The 27,753-nt window shown below is 40.6% G+C and overlaps 2 protein-coding genes across 2 annotated transcripts; both read left to right on the top strand.

Moving 5' to 3' along the window:
* The first annotated feature begins 424 nt into the window (after positions 1–424).
* Positions 425–6,173, top strand: LOC136759209 (dynein regulatory complex subunit 4). The gene is made up of 6 exons (XM_066714107.1): positions 425–552; positions 2,683–2,793; positions 3,223–3,414; positions 3,525–3,579; positions 3,725–3,909; positions 5,855–6,173. The coding sequence occupies exons 1-6, from the start codon at positions 550–552 to the stop codon at positions 5,894–5,896; spliced, it is 588 nt and encodes a 195-aa protein (XP_066570204.1). The 5' UTR covers positions 425–549; the 3' UTR covers positions 5,897–6,173.
* An 8,721-nt stretch (positions 6,174–14,894) lies between these two features.
* On the top strand, positions 14,895–19,791 carry LOC136759208 (cytochrome b-245 light chain). Its single transcript, XM_066714106.1, has 6 exons — positions 14,895–15,096; positions 15,495–15,564; positions 16,937–17,014; positions 17,535–17,618; positions 18,264–18,345; positions 18,802–19,791. The coding sequence occupies exons 1-6, from the start codon at positions 15,039–15,041 to the stop codon at positions 18,994–18,996; spliced, it is 567 nt and encodes a 188-aa protein (XP_066570203.1). The 5' UTR covers positions 14,895–15,038; the 3' UTR covers positions 18,997–19,791.
* The last annotated feature ends 7,962 nt before the right edge of the window (positions 19,792–27,753 follow it).

The following is a 27,753-nucleotide window of genomic DNA, read 5'->3' as shown; positions in this document are numbered from 1 at the left end:
CGTATTACTTAATTTAGCTAACACCTTCATCCAGGGTGACTTAGAACATCACAAACAATGTCTCTGGGGCGAATCAAATTAACCATTTTGCCTATGATAATAATGTATGTTTGTATTCTGTATATCATTTCAATACTTTCCTAATTAGTTAACAGTGTTTGACCTGGTCATGTATGTATATTGTATGTATATTTCTAAATGGATGCAGTCCAGAATACAGCCTGTTAGGATAACGTTTGCAAGTCCCAGTATTATCCCCCCCCTCTCTCCCCGTGTTGTTACTTTCAAATTGTTGAAACCTAGGAATAAGTCCCGCCTTCAAGAAGTAAATAACCCAATCAAACGCGTGACACACGCCTTGTAAAGGCAAGTAACCAATCAGACGCATGATCCTGTTCTGCCCCCGGGCAAAGATTCGCCTGAAGCGCAAGTGTGCGGATTGTCGCAGCCTGTGGCTGGCGAGCTAAGCAGCTGTGTGTGACGTCACACAGGGCGCAGCCAGTAGGATTTGTGGGATACGCAACTCGTCATTCTACACACCAAGAATTCATGGTAAGGTCGTAGCTTTCAGCGAGGGAAATGTATTTAAATATACGATAACTTAAGCAAATTATGCGAATGATTCAAAACCCAGCACGAATAGCCTAGATTCTGCAGTCATGATGTTCATATGCATTCTTGTGAGCCTTATGTGAACCTTATTGGAATTTCACATATAAAGGCAAGCATTGTACATACAGTGAGGGGAAAAAGTATTTGATCCCCTGCTGATTTTGTACGTTTGCACACTGACAAAGAAATGATCAGTATATAATTTTAATGGTTGGTGTATTTTAACAGTGAGAGACAGAATAACAACAAAAACATCCAGAAAAACGCATTTCATAAAAGTTATAAATTGATTTGCACATAAATGAGGGAAATATGTATTTGACCCCTTCGACTTAGTACTTGGTGGCAAAACCCTTGTTGGCAATCACAGAGGTCAGACGTTTCTTGTAGTTGGCCACCAGGTTTGCACACATCTCAGGAGGGATTTTGTCCCACTCCTCTTTGCAGATCCTCTCCAAGTCATTAAGGTTTCGAGGCTGACGTTTGGCAACTCGAACCTTCAGCTCCCTCCACAGATTTTCTATGGGATTAAGGTCTGGAGACTGGCTAGGCCACTCCAGGACCTTAATGTGCTTCTTCTTGAGCCACTCCTTTGTTGCCTTGGCTGTGTGTTTTGGGTCATTGTCATGCTGGAATACCCATCCACGACCCATTTTCAATGCCCTGGCTGAGGGAAGGAGGTTCTCACCCAAGATTTGACGGTACATGGCCCCGTCCATCGTCCCTTTGATGTGGTGCAGTTGTCCTGTCCCCTTAGCAGAAAAACACCCCCAAAGCATAATGTTTCCACCTCCATGTTTGACGGTGGGGATGGTGTTCTTGGGGTCATTCCTCCTCCTCCAAACACAGCGAGTTGAGTTGATGCCAAAGAGCTCGATTTTGGTCTCATCTGACCACAACACTTTCACCCAGTTCTCCTCTGAATCATTCAGATGTTGGCAAACTTCAGACAGGCCTGTACATGTGCTTTCTTGAGCAGGGGGACCTTGCGGGCGCTTCAGGATTTCAGTCCTTCACGGCGTAGTGTGTTACCAATTGTTTTCTTGGTGACTATGGTCTCAGCTGCCTTGAGATCATTAACAAGATCCTCCCGTGTAGTTCTGGGCTGATTCCTCACCGTTCTCATGATCATTGAAACTCCACGAGGTGAGATCTTACATGGAGCCCCAGACCGAGGCAGACTGACAGTTATTTTGTGTTTCTTCCATTTGCGAATAATCACACCAACTGTTGTCACCTTCTCACCCAGCTGCTTGGCGATGGTCTTGTCGCCCATTCCAGCCTTGTGTAGGTCTACAATCTTGTCCGTGACATCCTTGGACAGCTCTTTGGTCTTGGCCATGGTGGAGAGTTTGGAATCTGATTGATTGATTGCTTCTGTGGACAGGTGTCTTTTATACAGGTAACGAGCTGAGATTAGGAGCACTCCCTTTAAGAGAGTGCTCCTAATCTCAGCTCGTTACCTGTATAAAAGACACCTGGGAGCCAGAAATCTTGCTGGTTTATAGGGGATCAAATACTTATTTCCCTCATTAACAAGCAAATCAATTTATAACTTTTTTGAAATTATTTGTTGTTATTCTGTCTCTCACTGTTAAAATACACCTACCATTAAAATTATAGACTGATCATTTCTTTGTCAGTGGGCAAATGTACAAAATCAGCAGGGGATCAAATACTTTTTTCCCTCACTGTATGTAGCCTATATGTCTATGTAAATTAGCTGTATTTTGGACTAATATTGGAATAATTATAATTATTTTTATAGTTTGATCATAATCATTGATTTATCAGATAATAGGCAAGCATGTGTTGCCTGGTTGTAGATAAAGAATCATTGCATTGAAACCTGTAGGTCTGTAGCCTAGCGAGTATACTTGCTCTGTTGCTTAGGTAAGTTCTTTGTGTAACTCAGTTTCAATATAGGCCTAATTAAACTGAAAGTGATACAAATGCTAAGCTTGCATGACACCAGAACATATGAAACATAATTGAACTAGTCCTTGCATTTAGTTTGTAGTCTGAGGGCTGCATTCATTTGTATTTGTATTTGTTAATACTTCTGTGTAGTTACAGGAGCTCGACAGTGATACAGAGGAACACAGGTATGTGCAGCGTTTGCTGGAGATGAAGAATTCTGAGCTACGGAACAAGAATCAGGAACATGAAGTGGAAATCAAGGTAATAATAGAAGATACTTTAACATGTCTATTTGTTGGGGTGTGATGGCCCTCCAGTACAGATGATCATCACTGGGTCAGTAGTTCATAAATAAATCCCTGATGAAGAATTGTCATTGCTGACGGATGGTTATTAATGAGCTGTTGGGGATTACTTTGCTCAAGACAGTTTGCCACACAGACAGTTCAATTGAGCAAACTTGTTTTCCTTTCTTGTATTATTATGCTTATGATTATTTTTATGTTTCTTACTAAATATATCCTATGGGGAATATGTTTGCTACATATAACATTATTGTCCTGCACAATTAGGATGATTTTCCATCATTCTTAAACAATTACATTTACATACAAACAACTTACAATGGGACTTAATTGTTGATAATTATTTTATTCTGATGTACACCTTGTTGTTGTTGTTTACAAACAGAAGATGAAAGACTTACTGCACAAAGAGCAGAACAGCATCTCGGAGCTGAAAGTTGAGGGGGTTCTAGCTGTGAAGCAGATGCAGGATCAGAGTTGGAAGGAGAGCCAGTTACACGACAAACTGCTTTCCCTCAAAGAGGAAAACAGACAGCTGGAGGTTGACAATGAGACTCTAGTGAAGACCCTGAAACTGGTATGTGTATGGTTTACATTTTTTTAAATGCCGATTTGCCCTTTTACACTCTGGCTTTTTCTTCTTAGGGGATCTAATTTCTGAATGCTTTTTTGTTTACTTTTCAATAGGAGCACGATGAAGAAATCACCAAACTGCACAATTATTATGACAGACAAGAACAAGGTATGATTTGATATTTGATTTTAATAGGCTCATTAGTCTTTTCACGTGATATTGCCTGATTAATTTCTCTGTGAAATCCTGAAATTGGGAACACATAGGGTGTTTCTCCTGTTGCAACTTGGATGTGATTCTTCCCCTGAATCAGAAATTGAAGGACAGAACAAGAAGATGATGCAGAGATTACGAGAGCAGCTGGATCTGAGACGGAAGACAGAAATCCAGGAAATCAATGAGCAGAAGGAGAACCAGATGAATGCACTGATGAAGAACCATGTAACGGCTTTCCATGACATCAAAAATCACTTCAATGATATCATCATGAAACTGAATGTAAGCACCCATAGTATAAATTAAAATGCTCTGTGCAAAGTGCTCTGAATTAAAATAATAATAATGACGATGATGACAATGAAGACAGGGATATTATGTTTTGTGCAAATTTAAAATAATTTTCATTGATAGAAATCTACATTTTACATTTGTAGCGTAAGGTACACTTATAAATTTCAATTTAAGAAGTGAATTTATAGTATCACCTCATCACGAATCCTGGAATCTTGTAGAACTCAATTTCGGTAATAATTGGACGCAGACACCAATTCCAAAGATATAAATTGTCAAATTTATTCAAAACAAAGACTAAATGTAGCACTACACTAATCATACAAAAAGGGAAAATCTAATTAAAATTCAACTCTAGATCAACAAATCAAAGACAAATCACTTCCGTGACCAAATCAAAGACTATGGGATCGCATATGATAACACAAATCGTTAAACACAAAAGGTTATAAACACATTGACTACAATACCGGTTAGTAAGACGAAAGTGAGTCTCTCATTAGTATTGTTAGTCGGACATCAAATAACTACGCAGGTTAGTATTTATGTCAGGTAACTTCTCGTTATATATATATCAGTCTCATTTAAGTTTAGGTGCCGAGAAAGATCCTATTATTACTTGTTACCACAATTTCCTTTAACTGATTATTATTCAATGATTGAGGATAGGCAGGGCCACCAATAATCGAATGTCTATTAACGTGTGTCAATTTCAGACTAAAACAGTTAAACAGGAATGAAAAGATATTCTTCGTCGCAGAGAGGCCTCTCTGGCTTCGGGCTCAGATAACAGCACACGGCACGAGGTCTGTGTGGTTGGGAACAAAGGCAGTCCGGTTCGGCTTTGTCCAAGAACTTCCACTCAGTCGATGCACCTGGAAGTTGGGGTTTCGCGAAACAGAGTCTTTCCAAACAGATCTTATTTGTAAGCAGGGTCTCTCACCGTACTTATTTGAAGACAAAGTCTTTGAGGAAAGCAGGGCCCTGTTTGGTTCCAAGGGTCGAGTTTCTTAAGACTCAATAGCTATTTAAATGACTGACACTTTCGTATTCAGTCGACTTAGTCAATTGTCCAGCTGTAAAACTCCACTGATCAGGTGGACACAGGCGGGCAGCGCAGTCTGTAAAGTTCTTTATTTAATAAAGTCCTTTAAAAGAATTCTTCGTACGGCTCAATCTCCTTCTCCCAGTTTAACTCTTCTGTTGCCGGCAAAGACTTGGTTGGTTTCTGGTTCCGGTTCTGGCAACAGAGCTACAGGTTGAGCTGTGGCAGCGAGTTACTGGTTCAGGTGAGAGAGAGAGAGAGAGAGAGAGAGAGAGAAAGACTGTCCGCTGTTCCTTATAGTCTGTCAGATCAATAGGTGATTGGTTCTTGAGTTCTTGAGATTGGATTTCGGTTTCAGCCCCCAGTGTCCTATTGGAGGGGGGCTTGATTTATGACTGATGTCAATCCATGCCATCTTTTGGAAATGCCGGTTGGCCTGGGTTCATCGCTCTGTGTCGGGATTTTGGCTCTCGTCCACTTCAAAGCTTTTTTATTACCTCAAGGCCCTATTCCCCAGACATTTCACAGCAGGGATCCCAAGCCATTCGGCCCATTCTCGGTACCATCCTCCCAAGACTGCCACTTTGATGTAGACTAGTTCACATGCTGATGAGCCAAGGAAATCTGATAACTTTGGGGGAGAGGTCTTCTTCAGATCAGAGCTTCAGCTCAGAGCAATGAATGCTCTAATCAGAATACACCCCCACACTTAACGCTACACATTCAACCTGCTATGTTCAATATCCTTTTCATAACTGAGAGGAAATGAGAATTGTTTCTGATGACTTTCTAGTGCTGATTTCTATGTTCATGTGATGACAGTGTGTGATGTAATGTAAGGGTAGGTGAGTGACGTATCAGGTTGTGTTTTTTTTGTTCTGTGTCCAGGAGCAGATTGAGGCCATGAAGCAGAATCAGAAGAGTCTGTAGGAGGAGTTGGCTGAGGTGCTTCAAAGCTAAATCTTCAAAAGTTAATTTAACTCAAGCGATGAACCAGGAGAGAAATGCTCAGTGAATGTTGCTTACACAAGGCCTTCATGATCCTGCAATTAACATGGATTCTACTGCTTACCCTTTGAAAGAATCATTTTAGAGAAACTCAACATTTCAGATCAACATGAATGACAGACAGTAAAGAGAATAATTGTCAAAAAGGCAACTTAAACATAAATGAATAATCAAGACTTTATATAGTTATAAGATATTTATCCTTGAACACACTAATCACGGTGACAGGCTTCAGTTCTGCAGTTCTGTTGAGCAGCATGTCCAACGGCTTCTGTGTATGAGGTGCCGTTAGGGACATAATTCACCCAGTGGTACATACACTACACTGAGACGCTGACACTATATACAGAGACGCACTATATACTGAGACACTGACACTATATACTGAGACCCACTATATACTATATACTGAGACGAACTATCTACTGAGACGCACTACATACTGAGAAGCACTATATGCTGAGACGCACTATTTACTGAGACGCACTATATACTGAGACGCACTATATGCTGAGACGCACTATTTACTGAGACGCACTATATACTGAGATGCACTATATACTGAGATGCACTATATACTGAGACGCACTACATACTGAGACGCACTACATACTGAGACGCACTGTATGCTGAGACGCACTATTTACTGAGACGCACTATATACTGAGACGCACTACATACTGAGACGCACTATATATTGAGAAGCACTATATACTGAGACGCACTATTTACTGAGACGCACTATATACTGAGACGCACTACATAATGAGACGCACTATTTAATGAGACACACTATATACTGAGATGTCTCAGTATATAGTGTATGTGTCTCAGTATGTAGTGTGTCTCTATATAGTGTCAGCGTCTCAGTGTAGTGTATGTACCACTGGGTGAATTATGTCCCTAATGGCACCTCATACACAGAAGCCAGTTGGACATGCTGCTCAACAGAACTGCAGAACTGTGTGCTGAAGCCTGTTGCTGTGGGGGACATTAGTGTGCTCAAGGATAAATATCTAATACATATATAAAGTATTGATTTTTAAGTTGCCTTTTTTATTTTATTTTCTGTTTTAATTTGTGTGTATAAAAAATGTTGACAACTTTTTATACTGATTGGGGATTTCTTAATAAACAAATTGATTAGTGATTAACTTTCTGTCTCTCTTTACATCCCGTTTTTTACACATCTCTCCCTCTGTCTCGTCTGCTGACGCAGCGGCCGCCTGCTTTTCACCCTTAACTACACAACCATGTTGGTCTCACACACCACACCCTCACTACAACTCAATACAACTCTTGTTTCAATCCTCATGCTGGTCTCACTAAGGTTTTGAATTACACTCACCTAAAGGATTATTAGGAACACCTGTTCAATTTCTCATTAATGCAATTATCTAACCAACCAATCACATGGCAGTTGCTTCAATGCATTTAGGGGTGTGGTCCTGGTCAAGACAATCTCCTGAACTCCAAACTGAATGTCTGAATGGGAAAGAAAGGTGATTTAAGCAATTTTGAGCGTGGCATGGTTGTTGGTGCCAGACGGGCCGGTCTGAGTATTTCACAATCTGCTCAGTTACTGGGATTTTCACGCACAACCATTTCTAGGGTTTACAAAGAATGGTGTGAAAAGGGAAAAACATCCAGTATGCGGCAGTCCTGTGGGCGAAAATGCCTTGTTGATGCTCGAGGTCAGAGGAGAATGGGCCGACTGATTCAAGCTGATAGAAGAGCAACTTTGACTGAAATAACCACTCGTTACAACCGAGGTATGCAGCAAAGCATTTGTGAAGCCACAACACGTACAACCTTGAGGCGGATGGGCTACAACAGCAGAAGACCCCACCGGGTACCACTCATCTCCACTACAAATAGGAAAAAGAGGCTACAATTTGCACAAGCTCACCCAAATTGGACAGTTGAAGACTGGAAACATGTTGCCTGGTCTGATGAGTCTCGATTTCTGTTGAGACATTCAGATGGTAGAGTCAGAATTTGGCGTAAACAGAATGAGAACATGGATCCATCATGCCTTGTTACCACTGTGCAGGCTGGTGGTGGTGGTGTAATGGTGTGGGGGATGTTTTCTTGGCACACTTTAAGCCCCTTAGTGCCAATTGGGCATCGTTTAAATGCCACAGCCTACCTGAGCATTGTTTCTGACCATGTCCATCCCTTTATGACCACCATGTACCCATCCTCTGATGGCTACTTCCAGCAGGATAATGCACCATGTCACAAAGGTCGAATCATTTCAAATTGGTTTCTTGAACATGACAATGAGTTCACTGTACTAAACTGGCCCCCACAGTCACCAGATCTCAACCCAATAGAGCATCTTTGGGATGTGGTGGAACGGGAGCTTCGTGCCCTGGATGTGCATCCCACAAATCTCCATCAACTGCAAGATGCAATCCTATCAATATGGGCCAACATTTCTAAAGAATGCTTTCAGCACCTTGTTGAATCAATGCCACGTAGAATTAAGGCAGTTCTGAAGGTGAAAGGGGGTCAAACACAGTATTAGTATGGTGTTCCTAATAATCCTTTAGATGAGTGTATATATACATGTAACACTCTCTCCCTGTATGTGCTCCTATCAATCATTACGCACTCTGCCCAACATGCCTCTCACGCTGCTCAATAATACAGATTTATGTGAAAAACATTAAGATTCCAAACACACCACCAACGAATCTGTCAATCAAAAAAAGTACTGACGAGCCTGTTAATTAAACCCAGCTCTTGTAAACCTGTCAAACAGTGGTCCACTGGATTGCCTGTCAATGTCTGAAACAATTGTCTGTTTCTCTTCAATCGCACCCTCACAAGCTTATTAATCGTCTTGATCCGAAAGCCAAGGTCCCACATATTCTCTATTCACATGAACCCTCTTGTCACGGGCACCACTTAGGAGATTGTCAACACCGCCGAATCCACCCATATCCTTTGAGAATAATATATTTACTTTAAACGTTTAGCACACGTGCTTCAAAGCTGAACAATAAAAAATAATAAATAAACACACCCCCCATGACAAACCTAACTAGCACACACCTATGTCTGGAACACATAGACATCACCACATGCTTCACAGATGAGGTGGTATGCTTCGGATCATGAGCAGTTCCTTCCCTTCTCCATACATCATTCTGGTACAAGTTGATTTTCGTCTCATCTGTCTATAGGATGTTGTTCCAGAACTGTACAGGGTTCTCTAGATGTTTTTTTGGCAAACTCTAATCTGGTCTTCCTGCTTCTTGTTTCCATCTTATGGTAAATGAAGTCTTCTCTTGACTGTTGACTTTGACACAGATACGCCTACCTGCTGGAGGGTGTTCTTGTTCTGGCCATCTGTTGTAAAGTTTTTTTCTTCACCAGGGAAATAATTATTCGGTCATCCACCACAGTTGTTTTCCATGGTCTTCCGGGCTTTTTGGTGTTCCTGAGCTCACCAGTGCGTTCTTTCTTTTTAAGAATGCACCAAATAGTTGATTTGGCCACACCTAATGTTCTTGCTATCTCTCTGATTGGTTTGTTTTTATTTCTCAGCCTAATGATGACTTGTTTCACTCACAGTGGCAGCTGTTTGGACTTCATATTGAGGGTTAACAGCAACAGATGCCACATGCAAATGCCACACTTGAAATCAAATCTAGACCTTTTATCTGCTTACCTGTAATTGAACTAATGAGGGAATGACACACCTGGCCATGGAACAGCTGAGACAGCTGAGCAGACAATTGTCCAATTACTTTTGAGCCCTTAAAATTGTGTGGATCACATATACAAATGGGTGTAATTCCTACGCCGTTCACCCAATTTGGATGTAACTACCCTCAAATTGAAGATGAAAGTCACATCTTGATTGTTTCCTTTCAAATCGATTGTGGTGGCGTACAGAGCCAAAATGATGACAATTGTGTCACTGTCCAAATATTTATGGACCTAACTGTATGTGCTCTGGTGGGATCAGCTATAACATTATGACCACTGAGAGGTGAAGTGAATAACACTGATAATCTCATTATTATGGCACATGTCAGTGGGTGGGATATATTAGGCAGCAAGTGAACATTTTGTCCTCAAAGTTGATGTGTTAGAAGCAGGACAAATGGGCAGCGTAAGGATCTGAGCGACTTTGTCAAGGGCCAAATTGTGATGGCTAGACGACTGGGTCAGAGCATCTCCAAAACTGCAGCTCTTGTGGGGTGTTCCTGGTCTCCAGTGGTCAGTACCTATCAAAAGTGATCCAAGAAAGGAAAAGCGGTGAACCGGCGACAGGGTCATGGGCGGCCAAGGCTCATTGATGCACGTGGGGAGTGAAGGCTGGCCCGTGTGGTCCGATCCAACAGACGAGCTACTGTAGCTCAAATTGCTGAAAAAGTGAATGCTGGTTCTGATAGAAAGGTGTCAGAACACACAGTGCATCGCAGTTTGTTGTGTATGGGGCTGCGTAGCCGCAGACCAGTCAGGGTGCCCATGCTGACCCCTGTCCACTGCCGAAAGCAGCTACAATGGGCACGTGAGCATCAGAACTGGACCACGGAGCAATGGAAGAAGGTGGCCTGGTCTGATGAATCACAAGTTCAAGGTGTTGACTTGGCCTCCAAATTTCCCAGATCTCAATCCAATCGAGCATCTGTGGGATGTGCTGGACAAATAAGTCTGATCCATGGAGGCCCCACCTCACAACTTACAGGATTTAAAGGATCTGCTGCTAACATCTAGATGCCAGATACCACAGCACACCTTCAGAGGTCTAGTGGAGTCCATGCCTCGATGGGTCAGGGCTGTTTTGGTGGCAAAAGGGGGACCTACACAATATTAGGCAGGTGGTCATAATGTTATGGCTGATCGGTGTATGTGCCTGCCACAATAGAGTACAAGAAACTTGTGAAGCTGCATGTATCAGGAGTCTCCTATCGAAGTAAGTTTACATATGTTATAAAAACATGTTTTTTTTTAAATGAACAAACAATAAAGTATATCCATCAAACCTTTGTTCTGTCATGATAAGAAACTTGCATAAATGAAGGTGTGCACCGCTTACATCCCACTTGTGCTCACATAAAAGTAACAATGGGTTCTATAACAAAACAATTGCTCTGTGTTGTACAGCCAAACTCAATCATTGTCTTCTGTATAACTATACCAACTATTGCATAGGATTGGAAAATGTATATTTATGCAAACACACTGTTTATACACATTTTCCTATGCACATTTTAAACAATTTTATACATGTTTGGTACGTGTACAGTCAGTCTTTTAATTTAATCACAGTTAAACTGAAGTTAGGGAGCACAGACTAAAGCTGCTCCATCACAGTGCTGGATTAAATACTTACAGGTATCTGTTCACGATACTGATGTGTGGTCAAATACCTTTATCATTATATATCATTATTCTCCTCCTTCTTCTCCTCCAAGATTGCAGACATCCGCAGGCTCTTCAATACTCCACCCTCATCTCCCATCACACCGAAACCTCCCACCGACCAAGCTTCCTTTTCTTCATTCTCACATCTCTCAGATGCTGAAGTTTCTGCTCTCCTCCTTTGTCACAAACCCACAACGTGTGCCCTGGACCCTCTCCCTTCTTGTCTCTTCCAAGCAACCGCTCCTGATCTTCTCCCCTTCATCTCCTCCCTCCTCAACTCCTCACTCCTCTCCTCTCTTCCCCTCTGCATTTAAACAAGCTGCTGTCATCCCACTGCTCAAGAAACCAACCCTTGACCCCACCTCTCCTCAGAACTACCACCCTGTCTCCCTACTTCCCTTCCTCTCCAAGACTCTCGAGCGGGCGGTCCACCATCAGCTCTCGGACTTTCTGTCCCAACACTCACTCCTTGATCCTCTGCAATCCAGCTTCCACACAGCTCACTCCACTGAGACGGCTCTCCTGGCTGTCACTGACTCCCTCAGCCATGCTCGGGCAGCCTCCCTCTCCTCAGTCCTCATCCTCCTTGAACTCTCTGCAGCATTTGACACCATTGATCACTCCATCCTCCTCTCCTGCCTCGCTGACCTTGGGATCTCTGGGACTGCTCTCACCTGGTTCTCCTCCTACCTCAGTGACCGGTCCTACCAAGTGACATGGCGAGGCTCCTCATCCACCCCTCAACCTCTCCTCACAGGTGTTCCCCAAAGCTCCGTCCTGGGCCCGCTCCTATTCTCTCTCTACACTCGCTCCCTGGGCCCCCTCATCGCTTCCCATGGTTTCTCCTACCACTTTTACGCTGATGATGCCCAGATCTTCCTGTCTTTTCCCTCTTCTGACCCTCTCATCCCCTCACGCATCTCTTCCTGCTTGTCTGCCATTTCCGCCTGGATGCACTCGCACCACCTCAAGCTCAACCTCTCCAATCAGATCTCCTCTTTTTCCGGCGGAAGAGGATGTTTCCCGGGGGCGGAGGCGACGGGACTGGGATATTTTCCTCCGATAGGAGACTCGGTGTCCAGGCTGGTTCAGGCGAATGCTATATTGGGCAAAGAACCGATTTGCCCTAATAAACAATGCAGGACACTATGCTGAAGAAAGCGTATTCTGCGGAAACTTCAGCGGTCCGGGCCAATAACGCACAGGCTATCTTGATCCTGTACATGGGTTACCTGACGGGACGCCTGAGGGAGCGCTGGTCTATGACGGATATAGAGGAGATGGAGCTAGTAAGCGCCTATATGACTTGCTGCGAGAAGGGGCGAAGGACATGGGGAAATTTCTCGCAGCTACAATTGCAGCCAGATGTAATGTGTAGCTGACACAGGTGAAGCTCCAGGACAAGGAGAAGTCTGTCCTCCGCGATGCTCCCATTACCCTGGGTTGGACGTTCGGGAGACGGTGGAACTCTCTATCGAGGGGTCAGCGAAGGCAAAGGAGACAGTGTCCAAATATGCTGATCTCCAACGATCTCCAATGAAGCACAATTCACACTTGGCTACAACAAGGCTTAACGAGATACTTTTGCTTTTAATATCAATTTGAACAATACATATTTTGTCTATCAGCCTGGGTGGTGCCAGTCTTGTTATTTATAAAGTTTGAATATAACTGGTTACAGTACAGTAAAACATGTGAGTTCAACATTAAGCGCAATTACATCTGGCAAGGGCTTAACACGACATCCAATCGTTTGTGTAACAGTTTGGAAAGTGTCAGTTCTGTCATCAAACCACGTTAAGCTTTTATAGACTCTCCCTCTGCTGCCGTGTGGTCAGCCATGTTAGATGAGAATGGAGATCGATAGTGCGATGATCATCTAGGATGCCTGATCTACACGTTGGTTATTGACTCCGTGTGAAAACTGTCAAAAAGAATTGCGAGCGTGTAGACAGAACTGCACATGTGTAAACGAAACTGCAAATATGTAAACGATATTGAACGAGCGCAGAATTGAATTGTAAGCGTAAAATAAAAACCATACGTATAGTTTTCCACATACAAGTTGTATTTCTGTGCTCGCAAATTTTGACAGTGAATTCACTCCATATATTTTCCTTCCGCCAAAATTTCTAATGCCCCTAAAACGCTCATACATTCATGAAAACTCACGAAACCTGCAAGTGTTGTAGACACCCCTTAAAGATAAAGGCGTTGCCCTAGTGAAAATCACGGGTGCCATGGGCCAATTTAAAAAAATGTATGCCACGACGTTGTGTGTTAGCTGGGTTGCTGGTGTAGCGTTTAGACTGCTGTTGGCACTACAATTCAGCATCTATACAGGACTGAAGATGCCCCTCGCCCTTCTGCCCCTGGGCACACAGGATAAAGACACTGCCAGGCCGCTAAATGCAACACAGACAGCCCTGCTGAAAAGCGTTTTTTCTGCATGGATGTGCGCACCATTTCAAAGCGCTTCATGGTGTGTAAAGTACAAAGTAAAATAATATGTATTTCAAATTTCGATTAATACAAGTTTAATAAAATATGTATACACTTTTTAATGTTGTAAAATATAGCACGTCAATAATTGTTATAGCCCTATTTTAAACACCCTCCTTCCTCCCCATTTCTGTCGACTAATTATTATTATTTAATACAACAACCAATACTACAAATATTCACCTGGTGCCCTGCACATTATCTATACATGCTGGTTCATATCATGTAAGTATTCCTCCCTAGTATATGCATTACTGGAATATTAGATCATACGCAAACAGCTTCCTTCACACTGACTGCACATTGAGTGATGCATTCATCGATTAAAAGGGGGGAAATTAAAGTGTTCAAAAACATTAGAACTAAGGGGTGTGTGAAATTAAAGAGTAGAAATAAAGACCAAACCTGCCATCAAGGATGGATTTGATAACAGTCTTTTTGAAATCGTAGGACATTAAGGAATATTTCATCTAAATCAAAAGAGACCATGTGGGTGTGTAGTGTGTAACTTAATATGCAAACTGTTGATGAATATGCAACACGCTGATGAATATGCAAATTGGTGATGAACTGTACCCCGTGATGAAGTGTGCGTGATGAAAAGACTTAGAGCCGGTTTCCCCTTAGTGGGTGGTTCCCAGTACTGTAGCCTCACAAACCATATCTGAAATGTAGTGGATGTTTGGAATTGCAAGCTTAAAAGCAGGAAATGTAGATCTATAAGAACATCATCTATAATATAACAAAAAATAGTCAAACCTGTGTATCTGTGCATTATAGGGAATACATTCTTAGTCTTGCTGCTAGTGACATGTTACAAGAGATTTAAATAATGTTTCAAAGCACTTAAATGAGCATTCGTTCACCAAATGTGCAGAAGCCAGTTAAGACTTCATAGCGATTAACTTATTCTAGTGTCAACTACACGTCTTTGTGCAGGAAAGGAGGAAGAATGGTTTACTTCTGCAAATTGTTCATGTGCTCATATGTAAAGCAGGCGGAAATGACGCAAGGCGGAGGCAGCTGTATTTTTTGTGCTTTTTCTTCCTCCTTCAAATACCTACAGGGTTGCAGCACGGAAGCATCATATGGGTGAAATAACAAAACACAAAGCAGGAGTAGTCTTGGTCTGAACTGCGACGATTTTCTTTTTTGATTGGACATCTGGATAGCTGGCATGGGGCAGATCGAGTGGGCTATGTGGGCGAATGAACAGGCGCTAGCGGCGGGGCTCAGTAAGTCACTTCACACAGTTACTGCACTTACTGTAAAGACGACGCTTTTAACACATTATTTTAATATCTAGTGCCCAGACGTATTCTGCTGCTATCGTTTCCCATTTGCTGGTTGAGCAAGTTTCATCCAAAATATGAATTAAATGCATAGACGTCGAAGTGTAGAATCTGTGATCATTGAATAGGTGAAAATAAGTCACACATCCTTACACACGCTTAGATTAGTCTGATGTTATGTGATGTGCCAGTGTCAGTTTTAAGGGTTTGAACACTTTTACATGTATTATTTGTGGACTTCCTCTATCTGTCTACCGTCCAGGCTGATGCTAATGTCACAGTGTTTCTTGCATGAAGGCTTGTTGCTGTAATAGTTGCCATTTTAAACTTCTCTGTTTCAGTTCTGCTAACCGGCGGCATTGTTGGGGTCGCTGGGCAGTTCAGGGGATGGCAGTTTGCCGCCTACGGAGTGTATCCTTTCATTTTAACACAATAATCCTGCCAGATGATCTCAAAACAGCTTTTTAGGAGAGAACCTAAGCAACTGTTATAAGTGAGAAGTTCAGTTCTATACACTATAAGTATGTTTTAGTATACTTATAATATATAACATACTCATCTCTTGCACCTGGGCTCTTTTCTGAACTATGGTGGTTCAAGCAAAACTGAGATACAGTACAAAAACTGATCTGATCCCTACAAAACTGTTTGGTGACGGTGGTGCATGGTGTTAAATGTGTACTCTTAAGAATAGCACTGCAGGAAGTCACGTAGCTAAATTCTTTGTGAACCTGCTTGGTTGCACTGTTTTGGAAGAAAGTTAATCAAACAAGTTCCTCTTACACTGCACATCTCTGTAAAAACTGTATATATATCTGCAGATTAAACATTGGACTTTTATAAATCTATGAATGGCCCATAACAATCTGTGTGAGATGAAAGACGTGCAATTAAAATAACATCAGACTGCTGTATAGGTAGTAAAACTGTCTTGTAGGTTACACAGAATAAACACTGCCTGGCAAGATCCTTGATTGTAAAAAGAACGATCATTTTGGGCATTATACGTCCAGGAACGACACTCCTAATTATTGTCGGAGAGTAATTGTGCAGGAGACTGTGAGCTGTTTTGTGTCATTTAAGTATTGTATAAAAAAACAGAGTCGCTGTGGTAAGAACAGTGTATTACCCCAATGTAAAGCATTACTCCATCAACATGTTGAGAGAGAGTGCATCTGTTGTAACATTAAACTCATAATCTAGGTGGTACCCACACCATAATCCCCAAAATATGATGTTAGAATAGTCAGTTTCCCACTGAAAACTAAAGAGTTTCTATTTTTGGACACAGAAGGACAACAAATAATGAGATGAAGTCTGCGGTGAGGTGAAGTACTAACTCAGACAGTTCATGCTTCATTTCTTTGCTGAAAAACAGCTTTATATATTTAGACTCCAGTCCCAGGTGGCTGCAGTGTCTGTTGGTTTTTGTTCCAGCAGCAGCTCCCTATTACTTAATTAATGTCATTATTTTTGCAGGTAGGCTTATCTTACATTTGTATATTGTATTTTCATAGCTGATACCGTACAATCTGTTGATGACTCAAAACACTGAACCCACAGAACATTTCAGAGTCTGGAGAGCAGTGTTCAATTAATGCAGTTAATTGTTTAATTAGACCAATTAAGGAGCAGAGGGCTGGGCTGGAACGAAACCCAGCAGACACTGTGGCCCCCCAGGACTGGGGTCTGACACTCCTCATATAAGCACTCCCCAGTCCTGTGTAACTGAGCTGGTGGAATAGCTGTGTGGCATTGCTATACTCCTTGACTGGCAGCACAGTGCGGCGGGCGTGTTCATCTGCCTTCTGGAGTACCCGCGGGGCAAGAGGCTGAACAAGGGCACCAGCATGGAGAGGACGTGAGTGAAGTTCACACACATGCAGCATAGCATGAAGCACCCCTATGTCCTTTTATAACTGAATTTGAACAATGAGAAGTGAAATGAAAGGCATGTTACTTAGACTGTATATTTGTAAACCCTATTTTTCTATAAGAGTGGTGTGTGTAGAAACTGAAGTGAGATAGACGACAAAGTCTCTGGTTGCATAACCCAAGGATGTGCTGGCCGCGATTTGCCAATTGTCCTGACACAGAAGAGAAAAAGTGTTAGTATTAGCGCCTGATAGGACTTCCAGCTGATCTTCTCCCCAGTAGTCTGCTAATAGGTCTCACATTTATTAAAATAAAGAAATAAATAGCTTTCTACATATACAGGAAACTAGGATCAGCCCTTAAACAAAAAAACTCCAATGACTGAAGTGTGAGATAAACACTATTGTGTAAGTCTTTTTCTAAAATTTGAGGGTTTTTTTATGTATCTATTTTATGTCTAGTTCATGTTTAAAAATCTAACATGGCTTCTTTAAAATTATTTTCAGGGGTCAGCAGTGTCTGACCGTTTGTGTGAAGGCATTTGGCCCAGTCACTAAGAACTACTATGTCAGAGCTGTACTACATGCTGTGTAAGTTACACTCAGTCAGTGTGTGATCTGTAATACATTTTAATGCCTCTTTATGTTTATGTAATACTGTAACAGAATCCCTCGCCGATTGATGGCAAGTTTGTAATACTTCTTACTCAATACACTACTGTGCTGTCACTTACGGGAAGGGATTTTTATCCTAAATTGCTTTTGAATAATTTTCCAGGAAGCTTCCTCCACACCTTTATTTAAAAAGCTCTGGTTCATGCTCTGTTCATTTCTCTCTCCTACTCTATCTGGACATAATCAGTAGTGTCTGAAAGCATTAGCACACACAACTGCAGCTTTTCACAGATGCTATTGATGTTATCAGTTCTAAGGCACATTTTTTGTGGCACAAATAGAAACCGTTTAGAATAGAAAAGCAAACTGTAACTGCACTAATTCCCACACATCCACTGCATACTGAGGAGGTCGAAGTACAGACACTATTCCATTTCATAGACAGCAATTAATGCCCTTTGTATTTACATTGGACAATAGATAATGGGTGTTATAAGTGGCTATTCCTCCACCACAAAGAAGATGTATAGATCTGTGTTCCAGTGCTGCCTTATAAGTATTAGGAATTCACATTAAAGTAAGTGAACATTTTTGACCTGCATCGTGTTCTCTTCCCCACAGTCTCTCAGTGCCAGGAGGGTTCATTCTGCCCACGGTCCTGGGCTGTGTTAGTTTGGGCATCGCCAGTCTGATCTACTTGGCGGTGAGTGTCACTTTCCTTAGATGAGTGGTATCCAACCTCTTTCCTGGACAGCTTGAAGTCTTGGGAACTTTGACCAATTAAGCCCCATCATTGAGTCAATTAAGTTATTAAGGGCTTGGAAAGCCCAAAGAAACCAAAGACAATAACTGTGCAGGACCAGGGATCAACAACAACCAGGGTTCAACGTGTCTAGCATTCCTGTTTAGCAGACTCTAGGCTTTTGAGAATGACATCTTGGCAATGGGAGAGGTAACAGTTGTGCAGATGAAGGTGTAACATCATTGTGTACACAAGGCTGTTACAGTCACTGTCACTGCTCCAGACTTTTGATAATGTATAAAACGTGGTGCTTGTTTGGGCTGGCATGATTGCGATCTTGTCCTCCATTGTCTCCAGGGCCAGTTGCATACGTTTGTATTTCCGTTTATTAACATATACTGATGTTTGTCCTAGCAGGCTGCCATCAGGGGTGAGCACTGGGAGCCCATCTTGCCCCAGACAGAGACCAAAGAACGACAGGGTGAGAGCATCAAACAGCCTCCCCAAAACCCCCCTCCCCGCCCCCCTGCAGAGGTGCGGAGGAAACGGGCAGAGGACGTGGAAGGAGCCGCTTATGTCAACCCAATTCCAGTCACTGCCAACGAGAGTTAATGGCCACAGACAACACACAACCCCAGCCGGCACTCTTCTCTGGCATCCAGTGAACCAGTTCTATGAAGCGAAGTGTCCTTTTTGTTCTTGTATATAACTTGTAGCATTCTGTTTTTATAATATACAGTATATATGCAGTTTATACCATTACATGAAGGTGATTAGGGCGAATTGGATACATTTTAGGGACTGAATCTCTTCATTCTCCCACAGCTCTTGGTTTATTACGTGTTGTAATGTTTCCCACTTCATACTTATGAATATGAAGTAACTAATTCCACCTGAGCCTAGGAAAAATGATGATGATATAATGGTATTGTTGCTGTCTACTTCGTTGGCTCTGGATTCTTTTTATTCTTTTTTTATTTTAACAACAGTTTGATAAAACACACCTGCATTCCTATATTATTTGTAGTCAGTGTACACTGGATAAAGCCTGTAAATATCTAACAATGTAAGATCAGGAAATAGGAAATATAATGTATTATTATTAATATTTTCCCAATGCCGAAATATGATTTATGGATAAGTCTGCAGACACTCCCAATGGAAATGCCTTCACTTTCTGTCATATTAGCATTCCCCCCTGGCAGCCAAACACTAGGAAAACAGTGTAAAACCTAGATGTTTCTGAAGAATCTTTTTGGAAGATACAAATATTATATTTAATATTCTCTTTTTTCGATTGCTTGATTGTTTTTATAAATGCTCTTGAAATTTTGAAATGTTTATAAACCTTGAAGTGTGTGATAATCTGTAACTTGAAGAGAAATAAAAATCTTGCATCCGTAATAATCGTAAACAATTATATAAATTGTTCAATATTACTTTAGACTAAATAATTTGCACAATCCAAGTAAAAGAAGCACAGTTTTATTGTCCTGCTTATTTTAACTGGTTGTTATATTTATATTATGATGGAATTCATAAATGGTATATTATATCTAGGACATTTATTAAAGCCAGTGAGTGTGTAACATTGTAAAATGTAAGTACAAATGTTTTCATGATTAGCTGCTTATTGAAAAAGGATTACAATTTAAGAGCCTTGAACCAGAACTTAAGACTTTCTGCCTAGTATGTTTAGTTTAGTTTTTAGTTTTTTCCTACGTGCTTGCAGAAGTTTGTGAATTTTATCACAAGGGTGTTGACTAATCTGTAGGTTGGAATTTTGCAAATTCTGAGCTCATGATAAGAAGTCTAGTTGTGTAATTAAATTCTCTTCATCAATGCTGTACAAAAACAGGTTCAACACATTAATATTACTGCATTAGCTACATTTATTTAAGTCCTAATTAGACAGTCAGCAAACTGCTACAAACACCTGCTGTTCACCTTGAGCACATGTTTTATCTGCATTACAATAATCCATATATTTATTTGTCCTTGAAATTGATACAAGGTTGCAGAAATGTTTGAATCATGACTGCCACTGAACAAGCATATTACATTGAGAAAAATCAATAGTCCTAGAAGACAAATGCTCAAGAAAATGTGCGGTATGTACACAATACAATTTCCATGCTCCTGTCAGTCTAGGCAGTACTCAACTACTCTCCCTCTAAAAGAGTCTACAAATTAACTGTGATAAATGAATCATCTCCAACATAGAATTGAAAACCAGTATAAACTTTGCAAGATCCTGAGAAGGAGCACCCATTATTGAAACTGAGGACAATATCATATTTTGAGCAAAATGAGATATTTGCAACATCTTTAAGAATGGAACTGGGAAAACATGTCGTTAACTCGCATGTCACCTGATAAGAACAAAACTTAATGTAAACTGGGTATTAAAACATTTTCCTTTTAGTTCCTACATTTTGTCTTCAACTTAGATAGTTGTTGTGTCACTTCAGTTTTTGTTCCCCTTATTTTGCAATACAGGGGCAGTTCCTTTAGTCTTCTATAGTAACCCCTTGAAATGAAAGAGGATTTAAAAGTATACTGCAATAATTTATTCTGCCACTTTTGAAAGTCACGGTGTATCTGTCAGTGTATTCATTGGGGGGGGGGGGGGGTTAATTATTTTACAATTCGCTAGTAAGAATAAATAATAGGATGACTTGGATCAGCTCACAAGGGAAACTTCACAGAAATCTGACCAGGGCATTGTGATGATTGTACAGGTGGGGTTGGGGGCATCAGTGAAGGGTTTAATCCATTACCTGTTCTGCTCCTAGGTTCCAGATTCAATTAATTTGTATTTAATATTTCTCCATCTGCTGGCTTCCATAGTAAGCTATATTGTCTGCTAATATTGTTTGTATACATATGTAGCTGTGCGAAATGCCAGTCTGGGTGGACTGCCTGACATTCTGTTTAAAAAGAGCATGTTTAAAGTTTATGCATGAAAAGACGATGAAAAGACAATGGAATACAATAGTGGTTCAACTTGTTTTGATTGTTATGAAAACTTCACACTGAACTAGGAAAGCTGAGTAGCATTAAGAAGCTACTGTTACTACTGTTTTTAATGCAATCAGTTTGTTACCTCTTTTATTTGTAGCTATACATTTTTGGTGAATGTGTGCAGTAAATATATATGTGTGTGTGTGTGTGTGTGTGTGTGTGTGCGGAACAGTGCTAGGTGGGAAACTAAATGACCACCATGAAATGCACCGCATATAAGGTAGTTTTGTGTAGAGATGGTTACACTCTTTTTTTAGAAGATTCTGGCTATACACATCCTGCCAATCGGTTTGCATTTCTTTTTTGCATTTTAAGCCCATAAGAACATTCTGTGCGTACAATATGTCATCATAATGTACTGTGTGTCCTGATCTAATACTGCCAACATCAATAGCCTATAAATCTCTTAAGTACAGTGTGAGTTCCCAGGTATCAACACGTCCTAAGTTACTGTAAATGAGAAATGTCACGACTATGCTTAATATCAGCGCCACCTACTGTTAAGATAAATGCTTCCCTTATGTTTTACTCTCATGTTTCAAACCCGAATAGTAGACTTATAGCAACATGGTTTATTTGGAAAAGATGTGGGTAACACAGCCACCATTTAGAAATATACTTACAAACTATAAAAATGTCTGCTCTGTATTCTTTGTGATAATCCAGTAACAAAGACAGTCATTTGGACCATTCTGAGTTATAAATAATTATTCGTATTACTTAATTTAGCTAACACCTTCATCCAGGGTGACTTAGAACATCACAAACAATGTCTCTGGGGCGAATCAAATTAACCATTTTGCCTATGATAATAATGTATGTTTGTATTCTGTATATCATTTCAATACTTTCCTAATTAGTTAACAGTGTTTGACCTGGTCATGTATGTATATTGTATGTATATTTCTAAATGGATGCAGTCCAGAATACAGCCTGTTAGGATAACGTTTGCAAGTCCCAGTATTATCCCCCCCCTCTCTCCCCGTGTTGTTACTTTCAAATTGTTGAAACCTAGGAATAAGTCCCGCCTTCAAGAAGTAAATAACCCAATCAAACGCGTGACACACGCCTTGTAAAGGCAAGTAACCAATCAGACGCATGATCCTGTTCTGCCCCCGGGCAAAGATTCGCCTGAAGCGCAAGTGTGCGGATTGTCGCAGCCTGTGGCTGGCGATCTGCAGACCTCCTGAAGTTGGCACCCCATATAATTAAATATCCACCAGAACTATTCCATTCATTTGTGCTCATCTGATTTGTGCCGCAAAAATGAGCATTTGTGCTGGTTTGGTGTTTGAGATATTACGCATTCTTTTTTGGGCTGTGTGACGTCACTCTTCACCCCATCTCGCTCAAATCGCTCCAAACCGGTGTCATTCGTTTGTGCTCGATCTGTGCCGGTTTGTGCTGTTAAAAGAAACAATCTAACTAATTCTATTACATAGACATAACAAAATGATCTCCCGGATCTGTGACTTTACCCCATCTCGTCCAATGCACTCATTTTCCGACTCGTTCGTCTGTGCTCTCGGTGCAGCTCTCTTACCGTTGATGTCATTGGTTTTTTTTCTTTCAATACTGACAGTTTGATCATTGGCCGTAACTTCAAACGTTTGCATCAATTGGAAGTCAGACGTATTTCAGTAATACCCCCGCAACCCTATTCGAAACATGATTTTGCTCATTTGTCGGTACTTCTTGTACAAGCAGCAGCATTGTGGCAATATTGTTTAGACCTCCTGTCGTCCCGCCAGAACCTGCAGGTTTCACAATGTTGTTACGTTAGCAAAGCGCTTTCATGGGGCGAAAAATGTAGTGAAACTAAACAGTCTAAAACCTGTTGAGAGAGGCAAGCGAGAAGACGGCAACATGGCAAGACTGTTACCAGCCCAGAAGACCGAGGGCGAAGCAGTTCGCAAGGTTCACTGCCGCATATGCAAAGGAAAGCTCAAATAGCGCCACAAAAAGGAGGCACCCAACCGCCTCTCACTTGTAAGTAATATTATTCATATAAGAAGTTAGTCGATATATATAGTACAATGCTGTTTTTGTGAAATCCAGTTTTTTTTTTGTTTGATACGAGGAATTACATGTTAATTTAGCACATGAAAAACTGTTATAATCTGTTATTGTGTAAGTGTTCACACCAAGTATTGGTCAAATCCTAGACTTTTACCAGCACTATCAAACTTGTCAAAAACAAACAAACAAACAAACAAAAAACACGCTGCATTAGTCATAGAATTGTTGGATTTGTATCAGTTCTCTACAGCACTATTAGTTTATGGCATAATAAACACTATTTACAATTTTACTCCAGATCATTATAATAATTTGTTTAAGATTGAGTCTTAATTATACTTTTATTATATGTTTTTAAAAGCAAATAATAATAATAATAATAATAACAAAAATAACTAAATCTAACCTTTTTAAATGTCTTTCAAAATTAATTAAATATCTTCAAATTATATAAACCTGTTTAATATTTATTATTGCTCCACAGCTGAGCTTTAATAATTGTTCAATACAATTATCTAGCTATCTGTGACTTGATTTACCTTCACTTCCTGATTCCAAAGAATTTCAAGAGGTTTGACCACTGGAGCAAGTTCAAAGACAAGGCATCCTGATATTCTGATCATACACTCACCTAAAGGATTATTAGGAGCACCTGTTCAATTTCTCATTAATGCAATTATCTAACCAACCAATCACATGGCAGTTGCTTCAGTGCATTTAGGGGTGTGGTCCTGGTCAAGACAATCTCCTGAACTCCAAACTGAATGTCTGAATGGGAAAGAAAGGTGATTTAAGCAATTTTGAGCGTGGCATGGTTGTTGGTGCCAGACGGGCCGGTCTGAGTATTTCACAATCTGCTCAGTTACTGGGATTTTCACGCACAACCATTTCTAGGGTTTACAAAGAATGGTGTGAAAAGGGAAAAACATCCAGTATGCGGCAGTCCTGTGGGCGAAAATGCCTTGTTGATGCTAGAGGTCAGAGGAGAATGGGCCGACTGATTCAAGCTGATAGAAGAGCAACTTTGACTGAAATAACCACTCGTTACAACCGAGGTATGCAGCAAAGCATTTGTGAAGCCACAACACGTACAACCTTGAGGCGGATGGGCTACAACAGCAGAAGACCCCACCGGGTACCACTCATCTCCACTACAAATAGGAAAAAGAGGCTACAATTTGCACAAGCTCACCAAAATTGGACAGTTGAAGACTGGAAAAATGTCGCCTGGTCTGATGAGTCTCGATTTCTGTTGAGACATTCAGATGGTAGAGTCAGAATTTGGCGTAAACAGAATGAGAACATGGATCCATCATGCCTTGTTACCACTGTGCAGGCTGGTGGTGGTGGTGTAATGGTGTGGGGGATGTTTTCTTGGCACACTTTAGGCCCCTTAGTGCCAATTGGGCATCGTTTAAATGCCACGGCCTACCTGAGCATTGTTTCTGACCATGTCCATCCCTTTATGACCACCATGTACCCATCCTCTGATGGCTTCTTCCAGTAGGATAATGCACCATGTCACAAAGGTCGAATCATTTCAAATTGGTTTCTTGAACATGACAATGAGTTCACTGTACTAAACTGGCCCCCACAGTCACCAGATCTCAACCCGATAGAGCATCTTTGGGATGTGGTGGAACGGGAGCTTCGTGCCCTGGATGTGCATCCCACAAATCTCCATCAACTGCAAGATGCTATCCTATCAATATGGGCCAACATTTCTAAAGAATGCTTTCAGCACCTTGTTGAATCAATGCCACGTAGAATTAAGGCAGTTCTGAAGGCGAAAGGGGGTCAAACACAGTATTAGTATGGTGTTCCTAATAATCCTTTAGGTGAGTGTGTGTGTGTGTGTGTGTGTGTGTATATATATATATATATATATATATATATATATATATATATATATATGATCATAATATCAGGATTAAAACACCAATGTTTCTGCTGAATTTACTATATATATATATATATATATATATATATATATATATATATTAGTAAATTCAGCAGAAACATTGGTGTTTTAATACTCAGATATGCAAAGCTTAGAACTAAATGATCACAATAATCATAAAAGTTAACATTAAATGTAATTAAAGTTAATTTAAAGCTATTTACACTTTAATTAAAATAAGTTGTAAAAATCTAAGAATTACATTTTAATTGATCTGTAACACAGATTGTCAGTACTACTCTGCTGTCCCTTAAAGTTCCATAAATAGCAGTAGTACTGTCCTTTTTGACATATAGGTGTAGTTTAAACTAAAAATAATTAGTAATGGTTAGCTGATATGATAGGGTTAGCTTCTGTATTGCAGCACTGGTATACTGGCTTAAGGCAGCTAGACTATATATTTTAAACCAAGACTACTGCAACATTTTAAACTATAATTTATAAGACTCACAGTACTACAGACTTTTGTTTTAAGTGAATTGTGTCTGTTAACTATTTTTGCAAAATAAGTTATTGACTTTAAAGGTTAATGAGTTGACTTTAAAAGAATTTTGCTCCACTTGTTCAGCAAACAGCAACAATCCATGTAGGTTGAAGTGACAACAATGATTAAGTTTTACAATTGCTTTCCAAAAATTCAGGAGTACATTTTGTACTGTAGTTATTTATGTGAGAAAGCATTTTCTGATTTAATAAAAATAAAAAGAATAAATAAAAAAAATGATATGTGTTGTTTGAGTGAGACTTGCTATTTTAGATAGAGACTAGGGCTATGTGATTTGGGGAAAATATCTAATTTTGTAAACTCAAACTTCAGCTCAATATTCTCAATAGTGTGCAGCACAGACTCTAAATTAGAGAACAACATGCCTTAAACTGTAGACCCTGTCACGGTCTCCCCTGTTTCTACCTTAGTTCACCACCAGAGGTCTCCCTCTCCCGAATACTAGTTTAATGCTTCTCCTTTCCTTTATCCAGTCAAACCAGTCTTTCCACATTCTTCCCTACCAGGTGCACCTGTTCTGTCCTCCTCTCATATCATTGGTCAATCCTTCATTCACCTTGTTCAATCCCTCTCTCCTTCACAGTACTAAAACCCCTGTTGCCTATTTTCATCGTGAAGTGAAGCATTCTCTCCTGGATCATTTCCCAGCCTTGTTTCTTGATTGCCTTCCTGTGTATTTTTGACCTCTTGCTTCCTTCTCTCGTTTACCCCTTTCGGATCTCCCTACTAGCCTGTTCGCTTGATCGTTTGACCTGGACTGTCCCTGTTTATGCTCTCTCGTTTTGCCCTTATTGGATTATCTGCTTCAACTCTAAAAGCCTGCACTTGGATCCTTTCCTTTGGTCCTAGAGGACGTCACAGACCCCTTCACTAACTTGTAGTCTAGCAGATGCAGTGTGCCAATAGATGGTTAGCTTCTTGCTGCTAAAATGCAGTCAGTGCTGCCTACAGAATGCATTCTAATTCAAGAAAAATAACTTAAAATATATTAACTAATTCCAACATTGATTACAATTTCTTTTTAAATATCCAGTTATTAAACAGACTCACTTTTCTCTAGTGCAAACAATTTCCTGTAAGAACAAATAAAATGACCTTACCGTTCTGTAAACAAGCTCTTCTGACTTTGAAATAAGGTAGGTCTAGCACAAAGCACAAAATAATGATCACAAATGCTACACAAAATATTCACAATCAACTAAAACTGTCAGGACTGATGACCAGCACTTAAAATATTGCACAGCACACATTCCAGTACAAGTACATGTTAACATTTTCTTCGCACAGTAAAGGCTGCCAGTAAGTGGCATTACAAAATAAAGTGCAGAACAAATCTTGACTCCAACTGAAGTCTTAAAATCACTTGCTGAAACCCCCCAAACCTTCTACACTCTACAGGGAAGTTGCCGTTTGCAGACAGCGAGTCTTCAGCTTGAAGTGCACAGTGAGACTCAGATACGGTTCGGTCGTCCTGCTTGACCACAAGTCTGTTGTTGTCGTAATATTCCATGTGTGTCAATTCCGTCTCAACTTTATTCCTACATTCAATGTACAGCTGTATGATTGCAAGTCGGCTAAAATATGAGGTTTTTAAACCCCTCTTTGGTCACTGCATTAAAAGACACTATTGCCCCGTTTCCACTGGTGGCCCCGGACGCTTAAATGGGTGTTTCCACTGGCTAAGCGTCTGGACATGTCCGTGTTTTGTGGCCAGTTAACTATCTGCTGCCAGACGTGTCTGTAAGCGTCTGTCACCCACTGAGGAAATGATTCACTTTCAGAATTGGAAATGTGCGCTTGACTTGTAGACAGACAGAGAAGAGATCAGATACATTAAGTCGGAAGATATAATCTCAAGTGC

Source organism: Amia ocellicauda, chromosome 9 (assembly GCF_036373705.1).
Source record: "Amia ocellicauda isolate fAmiCal2 chromosome 9, fAmiCal2.hap1, whole genome shotgun sequence".
NCBI lineage: Eukaryota > Metazoa > Chordata > Actinopteri > Amiiformes > Amiidae > Amia > Amia ocellicauda.
Note: the sequence above shows the minus strand (reverse complement) of the source record. Positions and strands in the feature narration are given on the sequence as shown.

Bases quoted from the DNA above. Each gene is read 5' to 3' on its own strand.
- LOC136759209 (XM_066714107.1), top strand. The intron at 3,580-3,724 runs GTATGATTTGAT...CCCCTGAATCAG, and splicing joins TTATGACAGACAAGAACAAG to AAATTGAAGGACAGAACAAG. The intron at 3,910-5,854 runs GTAAGCACCCAT...TTCTGTGTCCAG, and splicing joins ATATCATCATGAAACTGAAT to GAGCAGATTGAGGCCATGAA.
- LOC136759208 (XM_066714106.1), top strand. From the start codon at position 15,039: ATGGGGCAGATCGAGTGGGCTATGTGGGCGAATGAACAGGCGCTAGCG. The intron at 17,015-17,534 runs GTGAGTGAAGTT...AATTATTTTCAG, and splicing joins GGCACCAGCATGGAGAGGAC to GGGTCAGCAGTGTCTGACCG. The intron at 18,346-18,801 runs GTGAGTGTCACT...TTGTCCTAGCAG, and splicing joins CCAGTCTGATCTACTTGGCG to GCTGCCATCAGGGGTGAGCA.